Genomic DNA, 27,172 nt, shown 5'->3' on the forward strand with positions numbered 1-27,172 from the left:
ATAAGATAAAGCATATAATATTTTTCATATCAAAGCTAATTTGGTATAGTTAATATACAATTATTTCCAGAGGCTAGAATTCCATTATGTGTCCAGTTTGGTTCTGTATTCAGAGGAGCCAGTTTCAGAACTTGGTGCTGACATCTCCTACTGTGTGATTTTGTCCTCAAAGTATTATTTTAACTTCCTGATCAGTACAGTCTGTTAAAAGGACAAACAAAACCCAGAAAAGCAACAGTTCTTACTTTAGAGTAACACTGATTAGCACAGGTTGGATTTACTTTAAGATCTCAATAATGTTCATGTTATTTTTCAGCTTTTACATACTGGATATTACATATTTATCAAGGTACACTTCTGATGGAAGTTTGTAGGTGGTTGTCTGAATGGCAATAATCAAAATAGTTTAAATCCCTATGAGTTGAGTGCTAATCAAACTGTGCTAGAAGTTGTGACATTTGTAAAAGAGACATGATGGAGTGGTCTTACATTCAAGGTGGGGAGAGAGACATGTGTACCATAACAATTACAGAATAACTTGATGTGAAATATGTGGTGTTGACTGTAGGTTGCATCACTCAAGTTTCTCCAGGCTCCCTGAACCTTTTCAGCCTGTAGATATTTGAGTAGTGATAAAAAAGAATATTTCTACCTGCTTTGACTCTCATAGAACCTCCAGCCCTTCGTCCCTGCCTGCTTGTTACAGGTGTTCTCACGACGAACATCATCAACTAGTCCATTTTCCTTCTGTTTTGGTTTTCTTGATCATCGTCCTCCCTTCAGGAAGGTCCTGGGGCTTCCCTGCTGCCATTGCATTGAGTACCTGCCATGGAAATACTGAGCAAAGGGTGCCAAGGGTGCAGCCTTTCACTGCTGCCCACGTGGTCCAACCCCCAGGTGTGAAAATGTGCTGTGTTCCATGATGGAACCAAAGGCTTTGTCACTTGGGGTCCCTCTTGACCATCTGATTGCCGAAACTTTGGGGTGCTTGCTTCTCCATGTTTTGGTCATGATTTTTTCTTCCTTCAGTACTTACTTATTGAACACTTATACACAAGAGACTGTGATAGACATGACATGTGCTACTATGACACTGTGCAGATATAGTATAACTTCTGCTGCCATGTTTAATAGGGGAGATGGAGAATAGCAATAATAGAGGTCAAGCCACATGTGCTAAGGGCTAGAAAGAAGAGGGAGACAATGATATGTTAGATGCTGAGTTTGATCTAGTTTGGAGGTCTCAGAGACTTCTCTGAAGGACCAGGTTGAACATCATTCTGAAGAATGAGGCAGAGTGAATTGATGAAAGAAGCCCTAGCAGAGGAGCATCAGGTACAAAGTCCAGCTAGAGAGTTCCCTCAGGGTCTTTCTTCAGGTTCAGTCATGGGTCCATGAGAGAAAACCCATGTCTGAGGCGTACCCCAGAGCACCTTTGTCATCCTTGCCCTTCTCTTCCTTTCATGCAAAAGAACTCAATCAAATGGCCCACAAACCAGCCAGACATGCTTGGGCATGCCTAGTCCCAGATGTACACAGGCCTTTTACTCAATAAGAACCCCCTTATCACTGTGGGTCTATAGAAGTCAGTGGACATCAGCATGGGCTGAAATGCCTCCTGAAATCCAATGGAAGAGGTGAGGCTTGAGCCACTCTTAGGAGAACAAGTGGGGTGAAGAAGACTGGGTACCTGGTGGAAGGGACAGAATAGGTAAAGGGGTAGAGTCAGGGATGATCTCATTAAGTGAGAAGAGACTGGACTTCCTGGAATGGAGAGTTTATTAAGGAGTCAGAGATGATAAAGTGGAGTTTGGTTATGGAGACTCTTGAAGGTCCAGAAGGGAATTTGGGAATTTGTTGCTGAGTACTGTAGGCAGATCATTGTTGTTGTTGTTGTCACTCAGTTGTGTCTGACTCTTTGCAACCCCATGGACTGCAGCACACCAGGCTATTCAGTCCTTCACTATCTCCTGGAGTTTGCTTAAATTCATGTCCATTGAGTCAGTGATGCCACCTCCTGGAACTTGCTCAAACTCATGTCCATTGAGTCAGTGATGCTATCTAGCCATCTCACCTCATCCCATCTCCTATCTAGCCACCCTCTTCTCCTTTTGCCTTCAATCTTTTCCAGCATCAGGGTCTTTTCCAGTGAGTTGGCTCTTTGCATCAGGCAGTCAAAGTATTGGAGTTTCATTTTCAGCTTCAGCATCAGTCCTTCCATTGAATATTTAGGGTTGATTTCCTTTAGGATTTACTGATTTGATATTCTTGCTGTCCAGGTGTTTCTCAAGAGTTTTCTCCAGCACCACAGTTTTAAAGCATCAATTCTTCATCGCTCAGCCTTCTTTATGGTCCAGCTCGCATATCCGTACATGACTACTGGGAAAACCATAGCTTTGATTATACAGGCCTTTGTTGCAAAGTAATGGCTCTGCTTTTTTATGTGTCATCTAGGCTTGTCATGGCTTTCTTTCCAATGAACGAGTGTCTTTTATTTATTTATTTTTTAAAATTTTGTTTTTCATTTATTTTTATTAGTTGGAGGCTAATTACTTTACAATATTGTAGTGGTTTTTGCCATACATTAACATGAATCAGCCATGGATTTACATGTGTTCCCCATCCCGATCCCCACTCCCGCTTCCTTCTCCATCCCATCCCTCTGGGTCTTCCCAGTGCACCAGCCCTGAGCACTTGTCTCATGCATCCAGCCTGGACTGGTGATCTGTTTCATCCTTGATAGTATATTTGTTTCAATGCTGTTCTCTCTGAACATCCCACCCTCACCTTCTCCCATAGAGTCCAAAAGTCTGTTCTGTACATCTGTGTCTCTTTTTCTATTTTGCATATAGGGTTATCGTTACCATCTTTTAAAATTCCATATATATGTGTTAGTATGCTGTATTGGAGTTTATATTTCTGGCTTACTTCACTCTGTATAATGGGCTCCAGTTTCATCCATCTCATTAGAACTGATTCAAATGGATTCTTTTTAATGGCTGAGTAATATTCCATAGTGTATATGTACCACAGCTTCCTTATCCATTTGTCTGCTGATGGGCATCTAGGTTGCTTCCATGTCCTGGCTATTGTAAACAGTGCTGCGATGAACATTGGGGTACATGTGCCTCTTTCAGATCTGGTTTCCTCGGTGTGTATGCCCAGGAGTGGGATTGCTGGGTCATATGGCAGTTCTATTTCCAGTTTTTTAAGAAATCTCCACACTGTTCTCCATAGCGGCTGTACTAGTTTGCATTCCCACCAACAGTGTAAGAGGGCTCCCTTTTCTCCACACCCTCTCCAGCATTTATTGCTTGTAGACTTTTGGATAGCGGCCATTCTCACTGGTGTGTAATGGTACCTCATTGTGGTTTTGATTTGCATTTCTCTGAGAATGAGTGATGTTGAGCATCTTTTCATGTGTTTGTTAGCCATCTGTATGTCTTCTTTGGAGAAATGTCTGTTTAGTTCTTTGGCCAATTTTTTGATTGGGTCATTTATTTTTCTGGAATTGAGCTGCAGGAGTTGTTTGTATGTTTCTGAGATTAATCCTTTGTCTGTTTCTTCATTTGCTATTATTTTCTCCCAATCTGAGGGCTGTCTTTTCACCTTACTTATAGTTTCCTTTGTAGTGCAAAAGCTTTTAAGTTTCATTAGGTCTCATTTGTTTATTTTTGCTTTTATTTCCAATATTCTGGGTAGGTGGGTCATAGAGGATCTTGTTGTGATTTATGTCAGAGAGTGTTCTTGCTTATGTTCTCCTCTAGGAGTTTTGTAGTTTCTGGTCTTACATTTAGATCTTTAATCCATTTTGAGTTTATTTTTGTGAATGGTGTTAGAAAGTGTTCTAGTTTCATTCTTTTACAAGTGGTTGACCAGTTTTCCCAGCACCACTTGTTAAAGAGGTTGTCTTTTTTCCATTGCATATCCTTGCCTCCTTTGTTGAAGATAAGGTGTCCATAGGTATGTGGTTTATCTCTGGGCTTTCTATTTTGTTCCATTGATCTATATTTCTGTCTTTGTGCCAGTACCATACTGTCTTGATGACTGTGGCTTTGTAGTAGAGTCTGAAGTCAGGCAGGTTGATTCCTCCAGTTCCATTCTTCTTTCTCAAGATTATTTTGGCTATTTGAGGTTTTTTTGTATTTCCATACAAATTGTGAAATTATTTGTTCTAATTCTGTAAGAATACCGTTGGTAGCTTGATAGGGATTGCATTGAATCTATAGAATGCTTTGGGTAGTATACTCATTTTCACAATACTGATTCTTGCAATCCATGAACACGGTATATTTCTCCATCTGTTTGTGTCCTCTTTGATGTCTTTCATCAGTGTTTTATAGTTTTCTATGTATAGGTCTTTTGTTTCTTTAGGTAGATATACTCCTAAGTATTTTATTCATTTTGTTGCAATGGTGAATGGTACTGTTTCCTTAATTTCTCTTTCTGTTTTCTCATTGTTAGTGTACAGGAATGAAAGGGATTTCTGTGTGTTAATTTTATATCCTGCAACTTTACTATATTCATTGATTAGCTCTAGTAATTTTCTGGTAGAGTCTTTAGGGTTTTCTATGTAGAGGATCATGTCATCTGCAAACAGTGAGAGTTTCACTTCTTCTTTTCCTATCTGGATTCTTTTTATTTCTTTTTTTGCTTTGATTGCTTTGGTCAAAACTTCCAAAACTATGTTGAACAGTAGTGGTGAGAGTGGGCACCCTTGTCTTGCTCCTGATTTTAGGGGAAATGCTTTCAATTTTTCACCATTGAGGATAATGTTTGCTGTGGGTTTGTCATATATAGCTTTTATTATGTTCAGGTATGTTCCTTCTATTCCTGCTTTCTGGAGAGTTTTTAATCATAAATGGATGTTGAATTTTGTCAAAGGCTTTTTCTGCGTCTATTGAGATAATCATATCATTTTTATCTTTCAATTTGTTAATGTGGTGTATTACGCTGACTGATTTGTGGATATTAAAGAATCCTTGCATCCCTGGGATAAAGCCCACTTGGCCGTGATGTATGATCTTATTAATATGTTGTTGGATTCTGTTTGCTAGAATTTTGTTAAGGTGTTTTGCATCTATGTTCATCAGTGATATTGGCCTGTAGTTTTCTTTTTATGTGGTGTCTTTGTCTGGTTTTGAAATTAGGGTGATGGTGGCCTCATAGAATGAGTTTGGAAGTTTACCTTCTTCTGCAATTTTCTGGAAGAGTTTGAGTAAGATAGGTGTTAGCTCTTCTCTAAATTTTTGGTAGAATTCAGCTGTGAAGCCATCTGGTCCTGGGCTTTTGTTTGTTGGAAGATTTCTGATTACAGTTTCGATTTCCGTGCTTGTGATAGTATTCTTGAGTTTCCCTTGTGGCTCAGCTGGTAAATAACCGCCCACAATGCAGAAGACCTGTGTTTGATCCCTGGGTTGGAAAGATCCTCTGGAGAAGGGAAAGGTTACCCACTCCAGTATTCTGGCCTGGAGAATTCCATGGACTGTATAGTTCATGGGGTCACAAAAAGTCAGACATGACTGAGAGACTTTCACTTTCAAGTTTGAAATGATGGTAATTCATCCAAATATTCATATCTGCTACATAGCTACAAATATGAGGCTGGCACTCCTAAAACACCCAGATTGATCTTTTAGTTATACACATGCCACTGCTGCTAAGTCACTTCAGTCGTGTCTGACTCTATGCAACCCCATAGATGGCAGCCCACCAGGCTCCCCCATCCCTGGGATTCTACAGGCAAGAACACTGGAGTGGGTTGCCATTTCCTTCTCCAATGCATGAAAGTGAAAAGTGAAAGTGAAGTCACTCAGTCGTGTCTTACTCTTAGCGACCCCATGGACTGCAGCCCACCAGGCTCTTCCATCCATGGGATTTTCAGGCAAGAGTACTGGAGTGGGGTGCCATTGCCTTCTCCATTAGTTATACATGTAAGAGTATGTGCAATGAGAGTGAATAAGTTATGAGATAATTTTACTGGTTTCTAGAGGCTCTGTCAACATTTGAAAGGCCTTAAGTTTATGTTAATAGTTAAAAAATTCACTTCAAAGATTCCCTGTGATTTTTTCCATTTATTTTGACTTGACTGTTATTTAGAAGAATACTTAGTTGAAAAATATCTTTGTCGTGTCAAATTTTGGTTCTGACGCATGTAGCTGCTTTTTGATAGATGCGTAGTAGGGTACTCTTTGCTTATTGATTATTATGAATCATTGATCATAGTGTATAATCGTATTTTGCCATCATATTTTGTCGTTGACAGACATTTTTGATGCATGGTAGAGATGTTTCTGTGTAGACTTTTAAGAACAGATCATAGAAATTCACACATATATAAATATGCATATACACTGAAATAGACTTTATTTCATTTATTGTTCCCAAAGGTTAAAACATACAAACAGGAATAAAATTAAAATTATTTTCTTTACACATGATTTATGTCTTAATTTTCACCTGCTCTATAATTAGAAATTTTGAACTCTGGGATTTTTTTTTTTAAGATAAAATTATTGCCCGAGTAAACTTCAGAAATTATACCATTAACCCAGAGACCTTTCTAAGCCTGGAACAACATTACTGGTACAAGTGCTACCACTCCCCAGCATAGACAAATAAATAAAGAGGGAAGTTTAAAATAATTTGAAAATGATTTATTGTTGGCAACCTCTGTAGTTAGAGATTCAAATATTATTACTTTAGTTCAACAAGGGAGGACAGGGAGTTGCTGTGGGCTAAAGGTAAATTATGATCTATTGTGAAGGAGGAGGAACTGTACCAAGGAAAGGCAGAGTTGGGAGGAAGCCTTGTGTTTTCTGAGGTACTGCTTCAGATAAAGGCTGGAAAAAAAATCTCTGCCTTGAGCCTTGCTGGAAAAGGCCAGAGTAAACTACAAGTCTGACTACCTTCTTGAATCTTTGCTGGTTAGGGAGCAGCTTATGGTTTGGGGAGGATCAGATAGTTGTACTGGAGCCCAAAACAAACCAAGTTATTTAGGGTCACACATTCCACTTTTTTCTGCTCTGCTTAGCCATCCTGTCCCTAGATATACCCCATGTTAGAGTAAGAAGGGATCACTTAACACACCAAGTCTTAGGTTGACCATTCCGATGGTAATTTTTATTTTTAACTCTACTATCACTATTTGTACAGTGAGTTGAAGTCTTAAGTTTAGAAATTCATGGTGAACTTATATCTTGGAGAATCTAACAGTCATTGGTTTTAATTTGGAAGAACGAAGTGATAAATTTTATCCTGCAAACAGTGTGATGCAGGGGAGGAAGAGAGAAGACTAAAATAAATTGAGGGGTTGTTATGTGGCAAAGTCCACACTACATGTTTCATAGATATTATCTCATCAAATTGTCTTAAACCCCTAGAAGGGAAAGCTTTGTTGCTTCTGCTTTGTAACTGAGGAAACGGAAACCCACCTTTAAGTATATTATCCAAAGGAACATAATTAGAATATGGCAAAACTGTGATTCAGCTATAAATTTATTATGACTTCAACCCTGTGTTTTTCACCTCATACCATTCTCAGTCTTGAGTTATTGTCACCATGCAACAGACAGGAAAACTAATATCCAAAAAGGTAATATAGTGATATCACCTTTGGTGATAGCACCAATGCCTATAGAACCTGAATCTTGATTTCCCAGATTCTTCTTTCACTAAAGTCTTTGGCTGAATAACATCACATTCATATTAAGTTTTAAAAATGTCTAAAGGTAAGTTTCCCTTGGACTTGCTTTAGGTTCACTCCCAGAAGTAGTGATCACCCATCTTCGAGCAGCTGCCAATGCCCATGACACAGTGTTGGCTCTGGAAGATGCTGTCGATTGGCATGCTGGGGATGAAGTCCTTGTCATCAGCGGAATGGGTGCTGAAGGTGCCAAGCCTAAGGAAGAGATTGTCACCGTGGAGACTGCGCACAGTACAAACCTCCAGCTGAGGTCACCCTTGAGGTACTGCATGTCAGCTTGGCTCCATTTAGATGGAAGATGAGGTCTTAACTGTTGGTGAACAACACAGCTGGTCAAAAGACATTTGTTTGTCTTTCAATAATATCATTTACATTAAATCACAGTAGACATTTTGGCGAGAAAATTACAAAATATGAAATATTTCAAAGATTTAAACTTCTTGAATAAGTTTCTCTTGTAAGACACTAGAACTTTTGTTTTTTAGTAGATGGCCACTGCAATAGTCAGCATAGTTCCTAATTCTCACATACATGTGCCTATTTTTCACTCTTCTGTGTCTGAGTTTCTAAAGAAATAGAGTCCCAGGTGGAGAATTAGGCTAATTTAGTGGCTTACTATTCATTATAAGACTTGGACTGTTATTTTCAGATTTCTTTTTTTTTTTTTTCTTTTCAGATATTCTCACAACTCCACAGAGAATTGGGTGGCTGGAGAGCACCATGTTTTAAAGGTCATGCTGGTTCTACTCAGCAGGAGTATTACCATACAGGGAAATCTCACTGATGAGAGAATGCAGTTCCTTGCTTCATGCCAGGGGGCCAGTGCTTCAGAAGGTAGAGAATGATTTGTTGGGAAGTCTAGTGGGTGAAAAACAATGTTCTTACTGTTCAATGATATGTGGCATGGTTGACTTCTTTCAATTCGTGTGTTCTTAATACAGTAAGTCCCCTGCAAACAAACGAGTTATCTTCTGAGAGCATGTTCCTAAGTCCAATTTGCAAGTTCAACAAAGCTGGCCTAGGTACTCAACTAACACAATCGGCTATATAGTACTGTACAGGTTCATGATACATTTCATACAAGTAATACATAAAAAAAGCAAGCAACCACAAAAAAAATAAAGAAAACATTTAAAATCTTACTGTAAGGTACCTTGAAAAGTACAGTAGTACAGTAAAAGAGCGGGCATATAGGGGCTGGCATCTAGTGAACAGGCAAGAGCTACTGATTGGAGGACAGAGAGGACTTGGGAGATGGTAGAGTTGAAGGATCATTAGCAGTAGGAGATGGAGGCAAGCTGCAGTTTCACTCATGCCTGACATTGACAGAATGCACATTTGAATCTTTGAAAGTTTGAACCTTGAAGGTATGAATGTAGGGGACCTACTGTATTCTGTAGATTTCAGAATGCTCTTGATAAATCGTCATTTCCTCTCCTGCCTTCAACCCCCTTGTGAAAGTGATAGGCAACAGTATCTGCTTGAGAAATTAATTATTTCTTTGGGGAAAAAATATTCCTGTTAAACAATAAAATCTGGAGAGTTGAATTAAATTTTTAGGTCAGAGGTTATAATGAAACTGATTCCCATCCTTCTCTACAATTCTCAGGAAAACTGCTTAATGCCAGAGTCAGCGATACAGGCAGCATGTTCTAATGAGTTAGACTTAGAAGGCTCTTCCCTCCCCCCACCATTCCCACTTTTGGAGTTTGTTTTCTGAGTGAAACTACCACATACTTTAAGTAAGTGGTTGAAAAAGTCAATCTATCTTCGAGAAGAATAACAGGCACTGAATCACACTGATGTACCTATTAAACATCTATTTCAGGGATGGTTAGTTTAGTAGGTTATGTTTTGGTTTCCCAGGCTGTAGATTATGAGGCTTTCACATGTTGGGAAGACATCATTTGTCAACTTTGGTCCAGGATGGTGTGGGTGTCAAGGATGACTCCCAGGCATGAGCTCTGGATGGATGAGGAGGCTATTTATTGAGATGGGAAGGGAAACAGGTTTGGGGGGGTGGGAGGGTAGAGATCATGAGTTTAATTTTGTACATGTTGAGATGCCAGGCCAGCATGTGACTGGAGATGTCTGGAGCCTGGAAGAAATGTCAGGTCTGGAGTTAAAGATTTGAGTCATGTCTATGTATAGAGGCCTGTGGGCATAATGTTGGGATATGGTTGGGTAAGAGGGACTTTGACCCTGCCCCCCACCCCCTAGTCATCTAGTTCACAATTGTGTCATTCTGGAAAAAAAAAAAAGTTTTCATCCAGTGGGTTGGAATGCAGTGACTGCCAAATTTAACATTTCTGCTAAACTGGCATCTGCAGTCCATACAGACTCTCTTGGTAATTCTCAAACAGGTATTCTCAGATTGTATTGTGCAAAACATGGCATTTAGTCATGCTCCAAGAGAGATCATGCCTCTAGGTTTAGGCCATTATAAATCTGTTGTCTCCTAATGAAAAAAAATCCCTAGTTCTACCACAACTCTTAAATATGACTAAAAAATTACAAAAATAAAGCAAAATCCATAGACCTTCGTTTAAAAAATAACTTATCATTCACCTCTTCTTTTTATGAAACTCAAATATGGGAACAACGTAGCCAAAAACCATAACAAGAGGCCTAGATGCTGGAAAATATTATGGCTTACTGGCATACCTGGTTAAAATGGTGGTAAAATGTACAAATACCAAACACTTCTTTATTCACTTCTAATATGTTCATTCTCATCACTTCATGGCAGATAGATGGGGAAACAATGGAAACAGTGAGAGACTTTATTTTGGGGGGTTCCAAAATCACTGCAGATGGTGACTGCAGCCATGAAATTAAAAGACACTTGCTCCTTGGAAGAAAAGCTATGACCAACACGGACAGCATATTAAAAAGCAGAGACACTACTTTGCCAACAAAGGTCCATCTAGTCAAACCTATGGTTTTTCCAGTAGCCATGTTTGGATGTGAGTAGGACTGTAAAGAAAGCTGAGCACCAAAGAATTGATGGTTTTGAACTGTGGTGTTGGAGAAGACTCTTGAGAGTCCCTTAGACTGCAAGGAAATCCAATCAGTCCATCCTAAAGGAAATCAGCCCTGAAAATTCATTGGAAGGACTAAAGCTGAAGCTTCAATACTTTGGCCACCTGATGCAAAGAACTGACACATTGGAAAAGACCCTGATGCTGGGAAAGATTGAAGGTGGGAGGAGAAGGGGATGACAGAGGATGAGATGGTTGGATGGCATCACCAACTGGATCGACATGAATTTGAGTAAGCTCTGGGAGTTGGTGATGGGCAGGAAGCCTGATGTGCTGCAGTCCATGGGGTTGCAAAGAGTTGAACATGACTGAGCAACTGAACTGAACTGATATGCCTTCTCTGGGACTGACAACAGATGACTGTTAGAATGATCCATAATTTTGTATTAGTGGCACTTCTCCATTGGTTTATTAACCTGGATAATAAAGAGTTAATTCAGGAGATGATTTCTTCTCCATCCTGAGGTTATTTTACCCCACCAAATGCCAGGGCTCTGTTGGGACTGAGGTGTTGGTGTGGGGGCGGCTCAGTCGTTTCCCTGGAGTCCTTTTCCATTTCTTCGATGGCATCATTGCTATGTCCCCAAACCATAAAGCAGCAAAATATTGGGAAAAGCCCACTGGACAGCAAAGAGATGTGATTACATTTAGTGCTCACATGTCTTTTCTTCAATTATCCACCACCAGAGGGTCATTTTATTGCACACTCCCTCAGGGGATCTTCTGGATTGTAATAAGCATCTATTTAGGTTGGGTTTATGGGTTCTAGTCAGCCTTTTTGTTTTAATAATTAAGGTGATTGATTCGGGGGCTTCTGGAAATAATAGAGTGAAGGCAACATCATGTTCTAGTTATCAGATGATTTAATTAATAATCCAAAGGGGAGAATTGAGGTAAAAGGGAAGTAAGGTTATTAAATAAACAATCATGGTCTGTCCTTTGTGCCCACAGTGCCTTTCATACTGGGAGATTTGATTAGAATCATGTTGTACATTCTTCTGTGCCCCTTGACTTCATTCTGTGTCTCAGGTGATTTGCAGAACTGTTGGTATTCCAAGAGTGAGAAGATGCTGGGATCCAGAGATTTGGGGGCCAGAGTCATCGTTCAGTCCTTTCCGGAGGAGCCCAGCCGGGTCCAACTGAAGGGAGTGCAGTTCCGGGACTTGGGGCAAGCCTTCCACGAGCATGTGAGCTCGCTGATGCTGGTAGGAGCTATGAGAGGTGAGGAGGCCCAGGCAGGATGTCTTATCTTTCTTCTTCTATATTCAAGGCTCTGCATGCAGGGGGGTCCTGGTAGGTAGTATGTGGGAAGATGGGGGGTTCAGAGATGGATAACTATACCGTAGATCTATGGTTCAGAGAGTCACTTGGAGAGCTTATTAAAATTCTTATGTAGAGACCCTGTCTCAGACAAATTGTGATCCAAAGTGAGCCTAGAAAAACTGAATTTTTAACCTTCTGATTCTGGAACAAGTAGTCCAAGTTTCCCTTTGAGAAATGTTGCTATAGGTACAGCAGATGTGGAGGGAGCCACACAAATCCATGTTTTGAATCCTGCCCCTACAACATACTGGCTTTATGACTACAGACAGACATTAAATAGTATAAATTACGGAAAGGCTAGCAAAAAGCACTTTGGGAAAATGTCTTAACACAGAGGAATCCCCTGCCTGGGAAAAGTGGGGAGAATGGCTGAGAACCAGGCTCTCTTCCTGGGGACAGAGAGCAGACAGAGCATGCAGACCTTGACCAGACCTGAAAAGATACGAGGGAAGCAGCAGACATCCAAGGCAGGTGGGGACAAGTAGATAAAAAGATCAGAATCAGAAAAGAAGAACATGACCAGGTGTACTAATAAAGGCTCTGAGATCAAAGTTGGAGGGCTGTGGAAGCATCCAGGGTGAAATCCCAATGCCAGAGTCTGATATATGGAGCTGAGAGATGGGTACAGATGCTGAGCGATGAGGACAGCAGCCCCACTGCACAGTTACGCTCCCCTGCCCTCAGCACCTCAACACCCACACAGTCAAGCTCTCCCTTCCTTGATAAGGTGGTGCTCCAGAAGTTGATGCCTGACCAAGCACATCAGGGCATATGGGAGGTTCAGTGGGGCTTGAGAAGTGCTGGGATTACAACAGGCATTGACAAAGTAATCTATGAGGTCATTGAAGGCAGGATCCTGGCTAGCAGCACTTTTTCTCATTTCAAATTATCTGCTTGCCAAGAATACCTCTCCTAATTTTCCAAGATCTCTTCCACCTTATTTATTTCTTTCTACACTCATTGGTGGGATGGGTCCCTCACATGGTTCTTTCCCAAGTACATTAGGGCGATCAGAATCTTTGTGCCCTTCTTTCTGGTTCTTCGGTCTCTTGATGCTTATAATGCTGAGGAATATTTGATGTGGGTCAGTTCCAGTAGAAGTGAGGGGAGCAGTCACATAGGAGTTATCAATTGAACATAAGCAACAGTTCCCCATCAAATTTTCACTCAATCTGCCTCCTCAGCCTCTGCTTTAGAGTACTTGCACCTTTATATACATATATATATATATATGTATAAGATATATATATATATCTTAGGTTTTATTTGAAAAAGGGTTCAGTGCTTGGACTTCCCTGGTGACTCAGATGGTAAAGAATCCGTCAGTAATGCAAGAGACCCTGGTTCGATCCCTGGGTTGGGAAGGTCTCCTGGAGAAGGGAATGGCTACCCACTCCAGTATTCATTCTTGCCTTGAGAATTCTGTGGACAGAGAGGTCTGGGGGGCTACAGTGCATGGGGTTGCAGGTTGGACAGGATTGAGCGGCTAACACTTTCACTTTTCAGTGCTTAACCAAAGTTTGAAATCCACTGAATTAATACATTATCCCCTGTAGGTCTCTGTTAAAATGCAAATGTGTTTCCTGGGAGGGGGAAACCCATTAACCCAGAGGTTAGAAACTTCTGGCATGCTTGCCAAAGAATCCTTTATTGTTTCATGCCCTACAGGCTCTCATGACCTGTGTGGCCAGCTGTCCTCAGTCACGGGAGTTAGAGGGTGTTGGAATCTTTGCTTGATGTTTCCTTTAGAGGTTTACTGTTCCCTGAATTCACCCACAATAGCTCTGTTAACACATTAGTCCTTACTGGTTGTTCAGATGTACCATTGTATTCTGATGCGTAAGCAGTGATGTTATGGTGGAGACCTGGTCAGGAAAAGTCTGCAGCAGGCAGTGTTTCCTACATGAGTGTATGTGGATGGGCTAACTTATTAGTGAGTGATGTGAAGGCATCTGGTACTGGGATCAAGGGGAATCTACAGACCATGTGTCTATGGAAACATTGTAGTTGAGATTTTTCTAGAGTGTCCCAATTTAAAAGTCAAATTATTACATAAACCAAAGCCATTTTTCCAATCCTTCAAACATTTGGTATCGATATAATCTCTCTCACTGTCTGGAAATAATGCAAAGCTCCTTTTTCAGGATTTATAATTTTATTATCCAAATAAAACATTTTAATTCCTTTAATGTGAGTTTTCTCCATCAGACTCAAGATACACAAATGCAGAATTTACTTAGTTTTATTCAACTTCATATCTCTGGCACAAGACATAATTCCTGAAATATATAGTTGATACTCAGTAAATAGTTGTTCGTTAATTGACTCAGTCCACATGTATCAATTTGGGAGGTCATAAAATATGCTCATGGAGCCAGTGTAATGATTTTCCTAAATGTCAGTTTCTCTTAGCACAGTAGAGGATATTTCCCCTCCAGTTCCACAAACCACCATATTCAAATGTGAGAGTTCTGGTCCTCAGACTGATCTCTAGCTTTACTTACAATCTGGATAAATCAGGAATTTGGGATTAACAGGTTCACACTGCTATATGTAAAATAGATAAACAACAAGGAACTATTGTATAGCACAAGGAACTGTGCTTAATATTTTGTAATAACCTATAATGGAAAAGTTTATGAATGGGAATATATATACACATATACAGATATATATATACTTATACACACACATATATGTATAACTGAATTACTTTGCTATATACCTGAAATATTATAAATCAACTATTCCTCAATTAAAAAAAACAACTTCATAGCTCAAGATATAATGACTACCTCTCCTCATGCTGGATGCAGTTTTCAGAGATCAGAATTGGTCTGCAAGCCTTAGCTATTTGTTTCTTGAGCTGCTGTCCACTATACTGTGATGAGAGTAGATACCAAAGATGGCGGCCACTAGGACATCTTGAGAGCCTTGCATGCCTCGTGATTTGGCCATACTGTCTCTCTCTCAGATGGTTTTCTTTTCTAACATGTGGCCCTTGGATTCCACTTTGGTTATCTTTGGTGTCTTTAAGATACACTGGTCTGAGCTGCCTGTTTTTTAAATTTCTGCTGCCAACTCCTTATTTCTTGAGTTTTATTACTGTGTGGAAGAATGTTCTTAGTTATAGTCTAGCAGTATTTGGGGATGGTCAACAGAATGTGAGGAACCTTTGAGATTCCCTACTGTTTACCTTCCTCTTTGTTGTTCAGGTTCCTATGTGCAGGGTTGCACAGTGTGGCGGTCCTTCAGCAGAGGCCTCAGCATGTCCCAGACCTCAGGCCTGAAGGTGGACAGTAATGTGTTCTATGATATTTCAGGCCATGCGCTGCTGGTGGGTAAGTGAAATGAGCTTGTTTAACTTTGACATTATGATGGAGGACACATTATTTTTTAAAAAAGAATTATTGTTCCCAGATTTGAATTTCCAATTTATAAAAACTTTAGTCATTGATCTTTAGAAATAGGCTGTAGTTAAAAATTCTAGTTGTAAATTCAGTCATCTTTAATTAGCTTACTAAGCTTTAACCATAGGAAATGGATTTTTATATTTTGTTTTTTTAAATTTATTTTAAAAGTTTTATGGAAGTATATTTGGCTTATAATCCTGGGTTAATTTCTCCTGTGCAGCAAAATGGTTCAGTTACGCACACACACACACACACACACGCACACACACACATATATATATATATATATATGCACATATTCTTTTTATATTCTTTTTCATTATGGTTTATTACAAGATATTGAGTATAATTCTCTGTGCTCTACAGTAGGACCTTGTTTATCCATCCTCTGTATAATAGTTTGCATCTACTAATCCCCAACTCCTAATCCTTCCCTCTCCCATCCCACTACCCCTTTGGCAACCACAAGTCTGTTCTCTGTGTCTGTGAGTCTGTCTCTCAGAAAACTGATTTTTAAAGATGGACATTTCAGTTCATGATAATCAATATACAATAAATATAAAATTTATTGTCATCAATTTTAATAATAATTCAAAGTCACATAAATATGTCTTTGTGCAGCCTTATAAAGTATCAGACATGGATGCTGAACAAGGCATCAAACATTTTTGAATCCTGTTCTTCATTACTTCTGTGGCTTGTTGAAGACATCTATGTTTTAAGAATTTTCTAAATGGTCATCTGTATTGACTTTTGTTTCCTAAAGTTCATTCCCTCTGTGATGCTTAGAGTTATCCTTAAAAATATCAGACTACATCATCTTAAAGCCCTTTAAGAATTTATTTCTTTTAGAATATAATCCAGAATCCTTATTCTGGCTTAAAAAACTCCCTTAGTGACGCTGATTCTATTAACCTTGGTATACCTGTCTTGCTCTTTTTATCTCCCTCTGTGCTCTCACTACACTGACCTCTTTTAATTCTTTCAAAAGGCCACACTTTCTCCTGCCACAGGACCTTTGCACAGCTCTTGCCTTCTGTTCATACCATTCATTCTCCTCCTATAATAGTCCCTCCCCAACACTCCCAAATCAAGTCTGTCTGTTTAAACTCTTTTATCCCTAATCATTACTTATTGATTTAAAATTATACATCATGTTTCTGATCATTTGATCAATGTCTGTTTTTCTATTAATACCAGATTTCATGCAAACATCATCTCCTTAGTACTTAACAGGACTTTTAAATAGTACATTTGGAGATATATTTGTTGAAAGAAATAAATCTATTGATAAACAAAAGGTCTTTGGTTATATCAGAATAACCAAATCAGAGGTTTTCACTGAAAGGAAAACTTTAACTGTATTTGTTAGCTAGTGTTTTCTATTTAAATTAATTCTGTAATATCATCAGATATGGGAAAGTGTGCATGTTTCGTTTAGGAATGCTCTGTTAAGATAAAAGCTGGAAAGGTTCTAACTGTGGGAGGGAAATAGTTTAGTGAGAAAATATGGATCATGTAAGCTAACTCCAGGTCTTCCCTGATAGCTCAGCTGGTAAAGAATATGTCTGCAAGGCAGGAGACCCCAGTTCGATTCCTGGGTCAGGAAGATTCCCTGAAGAAGGGAAAGGCTACCCACTCCAGTATTCTGGCCCGGAGAATTCCATGGACTACCGTTTATGGGGTCGTAAAGAGTTGAACACGACAGAGTGACTTTCACTCACACTCTGATTCATGAAGTTCTAGAACTAAAAGATTCACATAATCTGTGTCTGTCTGATTCATAGACAAACACACACACACAAATTGAAGCAAGCCACACCAAAATAAGAAATAGTATTAAAGGAGCTCTCATTTTCCTGGGTGGCATGAAATGTATTGAACTAACATCATCTTTTGTTCTCAGGTAAATCCCCCGAGATAAGGTATATCCCTTGGGAGGTTATTCCTGGAGGAGAAAAGGGTAAATATGTAAATTGGTTTTAAATTTATTACCATCCATTTAAGTTGTCATACATTTTATAGACAGGGCTGCTGGCAGAATGTTAGATGTCTTAAATTTGTTGAACACACTAGATGTTTACAGCTGTCTATATAATATATGTATATGCATGATGAGAACTATAACATATTAGTAGAAATAAGAATGTTGGGTTGAGTACATTTTAATTATGTTGGCGAATCCCCATTTCTTAAATTAGACTGGTCAGAACAGGGAAACATAATAAGAAACAACGTGATCATTCGTGTTTCTGGTGCCGAGGGACTCTCCAGTCCTGAAGTGGTGACACCCTCTGGTATCTACATCCGTGACCCCACCAATGTTATAGAGGTAAGAGCTTCAGATCCTCCAGGGAGATCAGATCTGAGAAGCATAATGTTCAGTCTGAAAATTATCCTGAGTGGCAGCATCAGTGGTGTGGGATAAATCATTTACTTGCTGCACATTGGTAATGGGAAACTACTTTAGATTTTTGATTAAACAATTTTAGGATAAATGTAATCATTTCCTCAAAATTCCCATTAACGTTCTTTGAAGAAATAGCTATATGAAGTGAAACTAAGTAGATATTGATTACTTTCTGGTCATAAAATATCTTCCTGAGTTATATGTGGTGGTCGCTGAATTTGGTCTTGATTCTGATAATAATTACTTATTAAATCTTTGTTATGCTACTGTATTAATGTGGTCATACTATTGCCCTTTAAGAGTGTTCAAAACTGAGGGTCAGCAGAGTTGTGAGGTAAGTGAGAGCATGTCAGATTCCAGGATGAACGAAGTACAGTTGACCCTTGAACAACATGGGTTTGAACTGCATGAGTACACTTATACTTGGATTTTTTTCCATTGTAAATACTACACTCTCATATTATCCAGTTAGTTGAACCCACAGGTGTGGAACCATGGACACCGAGGAATCACCGTATATGGAGGGCTGATTATAAATTTTACATGAATTTTTGACTGCATAGAGGGTTGGCACTTGCAATCTCTGCAATGTTCAAAAGTCAGCTATACACTCTGTTGGCCTTGGTGTTTTTTTTTTTTTTTTAATCCCATTATTTAGTACAACTTAACATTACTTTTTCTTGGTAAATTTCTATCTAAGTGGTTTAATGAATTATTTTTTTCTGGTAGTTTAACCACAAATCTGTGAATGAGGAATGGCATCAGAGTAGTGGGAAGGCCATTTAGTTTCCCCTTTTCCCAAGGTTTTGTCCCATGGACCATCTATGAAAGGGTTAAGGGCCTCACTCTTCAGGACATGGCTCTGAGTATCTACTGTGACAATTATGCCAAGTTTCTAAGGAATGGAGAGAATGAACATCTCTCTCTCTCTCTCTCTGATCATCTGTTTTTAATTACCTTCAGCTGAATAACCCCTAATAAAAGTCATGGTTATCTCTTCAACCCTCCGCCAGACTCTTAATTATGTTTATCCCAAGCACAGCACTTACACACTATTTTAGGTGCCTAATGGGGGCAGCTAATATGCCAGTGAGGAAAGGAGGCAGAACTGCATGGATTGAAGGAAACCAAGCTCTAGACACAGAGCAATGAGCGCAACATTTAACTTGTTGGCGACCACAGGGCTTATTGCATAGCCTCCCAGTAAGCTTTGGGGACTTAAGAGCTATGTTTTCTATAGTTTCTTGGATTGCAGAATCATGACTACTTTGAAATGCCTAGAAGAAAGGACACCGTCAGAGATGCTCAGGTCATCTTCCTGCAGGAGACTAGAATGTATCTAAATCCACATTGAGTGTCAGGGGTGCTGCCTGCTTTGCTTCGCTGGGTAGAGTCTTGTCTCTGGGGCGAGTGTCCTGACTACTAGTTGACCAGTAAGAAAGAGCTGACTAGCAGTCACTATGAGGAACAGTATGGATGTTCATTAAAAAACTAAAAATAGAGTTACAATATGATTCACTTAGTATACACACACACACACACACAGTAGAATATATACACAGTAGACTTATTCAACCATAAAAGAATGAAATAATGCTATCTGTAAAAACATGGATGAACCTAGAGATTATCATACTAAGTGAAGTAAGATAAAGAAAGACAAATATCACATGATATCACTATCTATGGAATCTTAAAAAAAAAGGTATAAAAGAAATTATTTACAAAACAGAAATAGACTTACAGACATAGAAAACAAGCTTATAGTTAGCAAGTGGGAAATGGAGAAGTGGAACAAATTAGGAGTTTGGTATTAACAGATAAATGTTACTATATATAAAATAGGTAAACAACAAAGACCTACTATATAGCACAGGGAACTATAGTCAATGTTGTGTAATAACCTATAATGGATATGAGTATGAAAAACAATATATATATCTGTAATTAAATCACTTTTCTATATACTTGAAACTAACACAAAACAAACAAGCAAAACAAAATTAAGCAAAAGAAATGAGCTGGCTATAGGTGCAAAGAACCAGAGGACCACATATAAGCTCATAGGTCACCTGAGACTTTGTAGACTGACCTGTGTAACAGTGCACAGTCAGCAATGAATATATTGATCCCAAAACAGGTTTATTGATTCCTGTTTGAATCAAACAGGACAAACATTCCCATTCATTTACTTTCTTCCTCTTTACAAAATTAAAAAACAATATAGTGTATGCATTTGGAGAATGAGATTTTAGTTTAAAGTGGTAACGTAAGTTCATTAAGTACATTCATTAGGTTTATTCCTGACATTTTCATCTTAAATGAATCTTAAAATTGATTAAGTGATCTTAAATGATCTTAAAATTCTGTTGTTAAAATTGTTATAAAATGATCTTAAATTGGCTTCTTAACTTTTAGCTCCTAACAGTATCTGATATGTAATAGTTGCTCAATAAAAATTAATTGAATATAATAAATGAATGGATGTAGGTGTAATTCCATAATCAAAGAATGGGGGGAAGAAAGAGGAAATTAAAGAATGGATCCCCAAATCCCTCAATCATTTTGATGACTGAAAAAATAAGGTGGTTCATCTGTGTCAGCATTTAGATCCTGTGGAACTCATTTCTGAGTGTTAAATTTTGCACAGTCCCCTTCAATTCTGCAGCTGTGCCCCTGGGGTTCTGCTGTGCTGTCTCTCTTATATTCTGTTATCTGGAATGTGCCACAACCAAGGGACATAGGTGTAACTGGGCATATGTGTCAGACCTAAAAATTAGGAACTTCTCTTAGTGCCAATGAAGGTCGTTTCAGTCATTGGACAAATAGTAAGTTGTGTTTATTGTATTTTAATTGGATGACACACAGAAAAATGTATCTTAGAAATATATTTTTATTCCAAAGTGATAATCAGGAGGCTACAACAGTGATGGGATGGTGGTGAGGTGTGTGTGTGTGTGTGTGGTTTGGCAAAATATTTTTTTTAAAGCTATGCATTACTGTGATTCAATAGGATTTTTCTTTTTTAAAAAACTTTTAATTTTGAAATAATTTTAGACTTAGAAGTTGCCTTTCCCCCAGCTTCCCCCAATGGTACATAACCGTAACCATTGCCATAGAGCAATGGCACAACCAGGAAATCAGTATTGGGACTATATTGTTATATAAACAAAAGCCTTTAGATTTGAAGGTGACCTAATCCCAGTGGCTGGACAATAAATCCAGAAAGCCTACATTATAGACGTTGACCTTGAACTCTCTGGCCTAGCCTGGCAGGCAGGAAGAAGTGGAGTTGATCCTTAATTAAGTCTCTGCAGTGATTTGTAGTTGTATATTGTTCCTAGATCCAGAGACTAGGACCAAATGTTCTGCTCAGTGCATAGAATTCACCTTGGCTCCCAGGCAGCCATCTTGACAGTTAAAACACCTTCAACTCTGCCTGGTATAAGGATATTTCAACTGAGAGACTCCTTTTTAGTGTTCATAGCTGCGAGTGGTTCACTTGCCTCACTTCCCAGGTTGCCACTGAGCTAAATTTGGGGCAGTTTCTATGAGAAGTAAAATCTTAGTTTTGTGCCCTCTTGCTAGTGAGGGCCGTGTGGTAGTACTGTTTGAGTGTCCAAGGAACTCAAGGTGTTCCTTTGTACACTCCTTAGATAGGTTTTGCCAGGCTTTCCAGCAAAGATCGGTGGTGGTTCTTGCATGCATAACCTGTAGCATTGGGAGCACTTCATTTCCAGGCTGTCTCGCTTCCACACTCCAGTGTCTTGAGTCTCTGACTCCTTTATGGGCATTTCTTGTTATCTGCCCAGAGGCTTCGTCTTTCTCCTAGATGTAACCTAATTTGACCTCAGGCTAGAAGGTCTTTGCTCTTCACCAGTGAGAGACTGTGCACTCCCACTGCTCCAGAACGTCCCATGTGTATGTGGGCTTTGGACATTTCCCATGACCAGACCCCTATTTAGAATAGTCAGCGGAAAACCCCTAAAGACCAGTCCTTTGGAAGCATCCATTTGATTTGAAGGGAATTTGTTCTGGTTTGTGAATCAATTTTGTAAGGAATTCTGTGTTTAAAGGCTGATTTCAGCTCTCTAGCTCTCTCCACTCAATAGCTAATGTATATTTAAGAGCTGCCTGAAGGGTTGACTCACTTTTTTTTTTTTTAGTGACTACAGATGCACACCTCAAGGAGCTGGCACACTTGGGCAGTTAATTTCTCTCTGGAATTTCTCTTCCTTGAGTGTCCATAATACATTGACTTCCGCAAAGAATTGATTTCCACACAAAATTCCTTGCTTGCCTTAAACCCTTCCCCACAAGCTGCTGGCTACCTGCATACATATGTGGTTTCTTCTCACGAATCGTTTGTAGCATACCCAATTGGAATGGAGAGTAAAAAGGATTGTAAAGTAATGCCATCTGACTATTTAAGTGCTTCTTCTATTAAAAAAAGTGAGCCTTTTTGGCTAACAGAAGACCAAAGTTGCAAATATCCTGCCCAACTATAAATGCACTTGGAAAGCATTTATATATGATCACCCAGGTGCTTAAAAATGCTAATGACACCAGGGCAGAGGATTTAACAAATTATTCGTTTTCTCAAAATATATGCCTGTCTAGCCAAGACAATAAATAAGGATGAAGTCGTTGGAATATATTCTGGAACACTTGAATCTTTCCCTTCCTGGTAGAGTCGTGGTAATGAATTAGCATCTCATTGGTAATGAAATAGAAGTGTACATTCAAGTTGAGACATTCAAGTTCCACTCTGCATTGGCTGTCTGGAAGGTGGAGCTTCATATGTGCTTCTCTGAGGAAGTTTCCTGTTGTGTAACCATAACAGAATCAACAGTCACATTGCTTGCTTTTGTTTCTTTGAAGGCGCTTTTATTTAGTGCTTCCACTGGGCGCTTGGATCTGTCAATTTAGGAATAGCGATTTTTCCAAAGCTGAGGATCATAAGTGGATGTCTTGTTTTCTAGCTGAGGGAAGAATTGCGATAACTGATTCAATTGCTAATAAGTGTTCTTTGGGGGAGTGTCTAATGGAAGATTTGATTATTTAAAAAGATATAAATACCCTCCCAGTAAAAACTGTCAAAGTATTCTTGTTATAATTACTATGTTTTTATATTTAGGTTGGTCTTTCCATCAAAATTTGGAGATAGGGTACTGGAAAATGGGTATGGGTCATTTTAAGAACACATACAGACTATTTTTTTAAACCATGCTAATGTTAGCATGGGCTTCACTGGTAGCTCAGACAGCAAAGAATTTTCCTGCAATGTGGGAGACCCAGGTTTGATCCCTGGGTCAGGAAGATCCCCTAGAGAAGAGAATGGCTACCCACTCTAGTATTCTTTACTGGGAGAACTCCATGGACAAAGGAGCCTGGAGGGTTACAATCCATGGAATTGCGAAGAATCAGATGCAACTTTAGTGACTTTGAGCAAGAGTGTATTTGGGACCATAACCTTTGGCGCCATAAGATTCTTTGGTTGTGAGAGGCTGACCTCTGTAAACCAGCACTCCTGATTTCTGTCCAATTAATGCTAGTAAAACCCCTCTCTTTCTGAGTTGTGACAACAGAAACTGTCTCCAGAGATTTCCACATGCTCTCTGGGGAGCAATATCATCCCACCTGACAATCACAGCTCCAGACTCTGCCCAGCTCCCCAAGATAATTGGAGTCTTAAAGATGGCCCAGGTCCCCTGAAGTCACGTTAGCATCTTTAATAGTGATTCAGCTTCATATTCAATGATATCCAAAAGTCACTTTTGGCAGGCGGAAAGATAGGTGATTGGAATTTTAAGTGACTTCAGGAAATGGAAGAAGTGCCCAGAATCCAAAAGAATGAAGTGCAGTAGAGAATGGACCTCCGGTGCACAAAGAAAGAAGGTGTTCTGTGGCGGAGTGAAAGAGTCCTGACTGGTGGGTTACAGATCCCCAGAGTGAGCGAGCCTTCAGTGCCCCCAGTGAATGAGAGGCTGATGTTCAGAACACGGCACCCATGGTTATGTCAGTAAGCCCTGGCTCACCTACCAGGTCCCTGTGGTGTTGTCTCCCTGCCAGGCCTCCCATCTCAGGGTCAGTTCTGGCCTTCACTCACACTTCCCCAGAGGCCAGCAACCTCCAGGGGCTGGGGCACTGGTTTCTCCTTGCGCATACACCAGGAGTTGAGTATTGTTGGTTTTAAAACATCCTATTTCAGGGCTCCCTTTACCCCGGTCACACAAGGTGTAGAGCTGAGAGTGGGCAGCTTGTTCCCTGGCTTTCCTTCTCTGGGTGCCCATGGGAGAGGACAGATGGACAGATGCCCATAAGTACATAGGGCTAAGTACATATATACATAAGTATCTAGCATCCTGATCTGTCGGCTGTTCATTCCTCCCACTAAAACAGAATGCTGCCCACGTAGCATTGACTATTGCCTGGGGTTAAGAGGTTATAAAGTCAGTGGCTACAGGGATCAGCTTGATATCATAAAGAACTGAAGCAGGAAAGGTGGGGACTTTCCAGGTGTTCTTGTGGTAAAGAATCCACCTTCCAATGCAGGAGACATAAGAGATGCAGGTTCAACCCCTGGATTGGGAAGACCCCTTGGAGGAGGGCATGGAAACCCACTCCAGTGTTCTTGCCTGGAGAATCCCATGGACAGAGGAGCCTGGTCGACTACAGCCCATAGGGTGTTAAAGAGTAGGGCATGACTGAGTGACTTAGCAGCACGCATGGCAAAGTCATCCATAGTCCAAGACAGCAGGCTCTTCTTAGCTCCAGCTAATCTATGGCTACCCCACAGGAATTGGGCTCAGAATTTTTTTTTTTTTTAAAGTGTCTGAGTTTTTATCTCAAGTCTCCTGGTTTTAAAATGATGCAATGAAATGCACATTTTTGTGAACATTGGGTATAACCAAGCAAAGTACCTCTGTGTCCAGTATTACACTCTTTAGGGAGTTGGCTTTCTACTCTGTCTTAAAATACACTACATAATGATGGATATTTGCAGGTGTTTAATTGAATTTATATAAAAATAAGTTCATTGTGTTGTTTGCTCAGAATTATAGCCCCAAACTCATATCATCAATTGGAGAATTTAGGTTTTATATGAGCATATAAAAGGCATTAAATTATTTAGAAGGTAAATCTTATCAAGAAATACAGGTGATTGAAATGATTGAATGGTGACAAGAGTACCTTGAGGAGATTTGAGTTGTATTTGAACTCAGCAGCTGTGTCTCACAGCTAAGGCATGGCTAGTGCTATCACTGGCCTTCAGCCTGTAGTCAAATCAATGATTTGTTCAGAGGATCAGAGAGAACTCTTTGTGGAGACTTGGCTTTAGGGAGGCCTTTGCCCCCAAGTGTTTTTCACATAACAAAGAGGAGAGCTTGGATTAGGTGATGCAAGTAAGCTTGTCACCGTGAAAATTTACAAGGATGTTTTAACATGAGATGCCAGCTATTGAGGTGGGAAAAGTAAAGTCAGGTTGAACTGCCTGGAGGAAGAAGAATGAGGATATATTTGTTCTGATTTACAGTGTTGTGTTTAATCTCTGCTCTACAGCAAAGTGACTCAGTTATACATCTTTATATTCTTTTTCATATTCTTTTCCATTGTGATTTATCACAGGATATTGAATACAGTCCCCTGTGCTATGCAGTAGCACCTTGTTGTTTATTCATCTTATATATAATAGTTTGCATCTGCTAATCCCAAACTTCTAATCTATCCTCTCCCACCCCTCTACCCAGAAGGCAACCAGAAGTCTGTTCTCCATGCCTGTAAGTCTGTTTCTGTTTCAAAGATATATTCGTTGGTGTTGTATTTGAGATTCCACATATAAGTGACACCATATGGTGCTTGTCTTTCTAATTTACTTGGCTTAGTGTGATAATCTCTAGGTCCATCTATGTTGTTGCAAATGACATGATTTCATTCTTTTTACTGGCTGAGTGATATTCCTCTATACATACACAAACCTACACACACACACACACACCACAGCTTGTTTTTCAGAATGAATGTATGATCAAGGTATAGAAATATGACTTGGTAGGAATTAAGTGAGAAAGAAGAATGAGCACATTTAAAAGTCTTTCCAGCAGCCTTATTGTAATGGACTAACTATGATTAAACTATATTTAATTTCTGCAGGGAAACAGGGTGTTTGCTGCCGGTTATGGCTACTTTTTTCATCTTGTGACCAACCAAACCTCCCAAGCTCCACTTCTCTCCTTTACACAGAATAGTGCACATTCTTGTACAAGGTAACTTTGGGAAGTTTATCTACATTTTGGGTGTAAGGTTTATTGTTTAACATTTTTTTTTTTTTTTTGCACAAGACTCATAGAGAAGGTTGTATAATGCTTGGCATCCATGTAAGATTTGATGATATATCTGAGTGAATATCTTGGGTCATAAGTTTGGTGGTGAAGGGAAGGGAAACAGAGAGAGAGGTCATTTGAGGGGGCATAGGACACAGGGTGCCTTTTGTGGCCAGAGAAGAACTTAATAGAGAGATGAATTAAACTCCCAAGAGACTGGGGGCACCTGGGAGGCCAGAATGCCTGAGTTCAGAGGCTGAGTGGGGAGATGAGGTTTGGAGAAGAGGCTCTTTGCCTGTGACTTGCACATTGTGAGATGAGAAGGATTAGTTCAAGGTCTTTGCTATTTAGAGGATAAAGTCATCTGCTAAGGGCAAGGACTGGGAAACATGCTAGGAAGGTGAGGAAAATGTGAGCTTCGGAATCAGTCAGGCCTTGATTCAGATCTGGATTTTGAGTAACTTGCTTTATTTGTAAAATAGGGACACATCTCTATTGAAAGTTTGACTTGAAAATTAGAGATGACTTATGTTACACACCTAAGAGAACATCTGGAATATGGTAGGAACTCAATAATAGAAATAATTTTATTAAGCAATTTATTATTACTATTATTATTTTTGGCTATGTTGTGTGGTTTGTGGGCTCTTGTTTCCTTGACCAGGGATTGAACCTGCACCTTTTACAGTGAAAGTGCAGAATACTAACCCCGGGACCCCCAGGGAATTTGTCAATATAAATGATTCTGATAAAAGTTATATTAATAATAGTGAGATAATATTGTAATGATGGGAAATTATAAGGAGACTAGAATGAGGATTAAGCACCATTGCTCAGCCATGTTGAAGTGCTGGGGGAGGCTAGGGTTAGTACATGTGTCATGAAATTATTATTAATATGATTAATGATGATGACGATTAATAATGATGAAGATTTTTATCTAGAAGCTTTCAGCA

The 27,172-nt window shown here is 39.5% G+C and overlaps 1 protein-coding gene across 7 annotated transcripts in view; it reads left to right on the top strand.

Moving 5' to 3' along the window:
* The window catches only part of PKHD1 (PKHD1 ciliary IPT domain containing fibrocystin/polyductin), a 429,461-nt gene that overhangs the window by 165,941 nt on the left and 236,348 nt on the right, over nucleotides 1-27,172 (top strand). For all 7 annotated transcript variants that reach the window (XM_043450734.1, XM_043450737.1, XM_043450739.1 and 4 more), the window contains 7 exons: nucleotides 7,757-7,967; nucleotides 8,382-8,539; nucleotides 11,776-11,967; nucleotides 15,285-15,410; nucleotides 17,389-17,445; nucleotides 17,684-17,814; nucleotides 26,047-26,159. In XM_043450734.1, coding sequence (XP_043306669.1) covers nucleotides 7,757-7,967; nucleotides 8,382-8,539; nucleotides 11,776-11,967; nucleotides 15,285-15,410; nucleotides 17,389-17,445; nucleotides 17,684-17,814; nucleotides 26,047-26,159 — 988 coding nt within the window. The remainder of the gene's footprint in view (nucleotides 1-7,756; nucleotides 7,968-8,381; nucleotides 8,540-11,775; nucleotides 11,968-15,284; nucleotides 15,411-17,388; nucleotides 17,446-17,683; nucleotides 17,815-26,046; nucleotides 26,160-27,172) is intronic.

The sequence above is a fragment of the Cervus canadensis genome, chromosome 28 (genome assembly GCF_019320065.1).
Source record: "Cervus canadensis isolate Bull #8, Minnesota chromosome 28, ASM1932006v1, whole genome shotgun sequence".
NCBI classification, from domain to species: domain Eukaryota; kingdom Metazoa; phylum Chordata; class Mammalia; order Artiodactyla; family Cervidae; genus Cervus; species Cervus canadensis.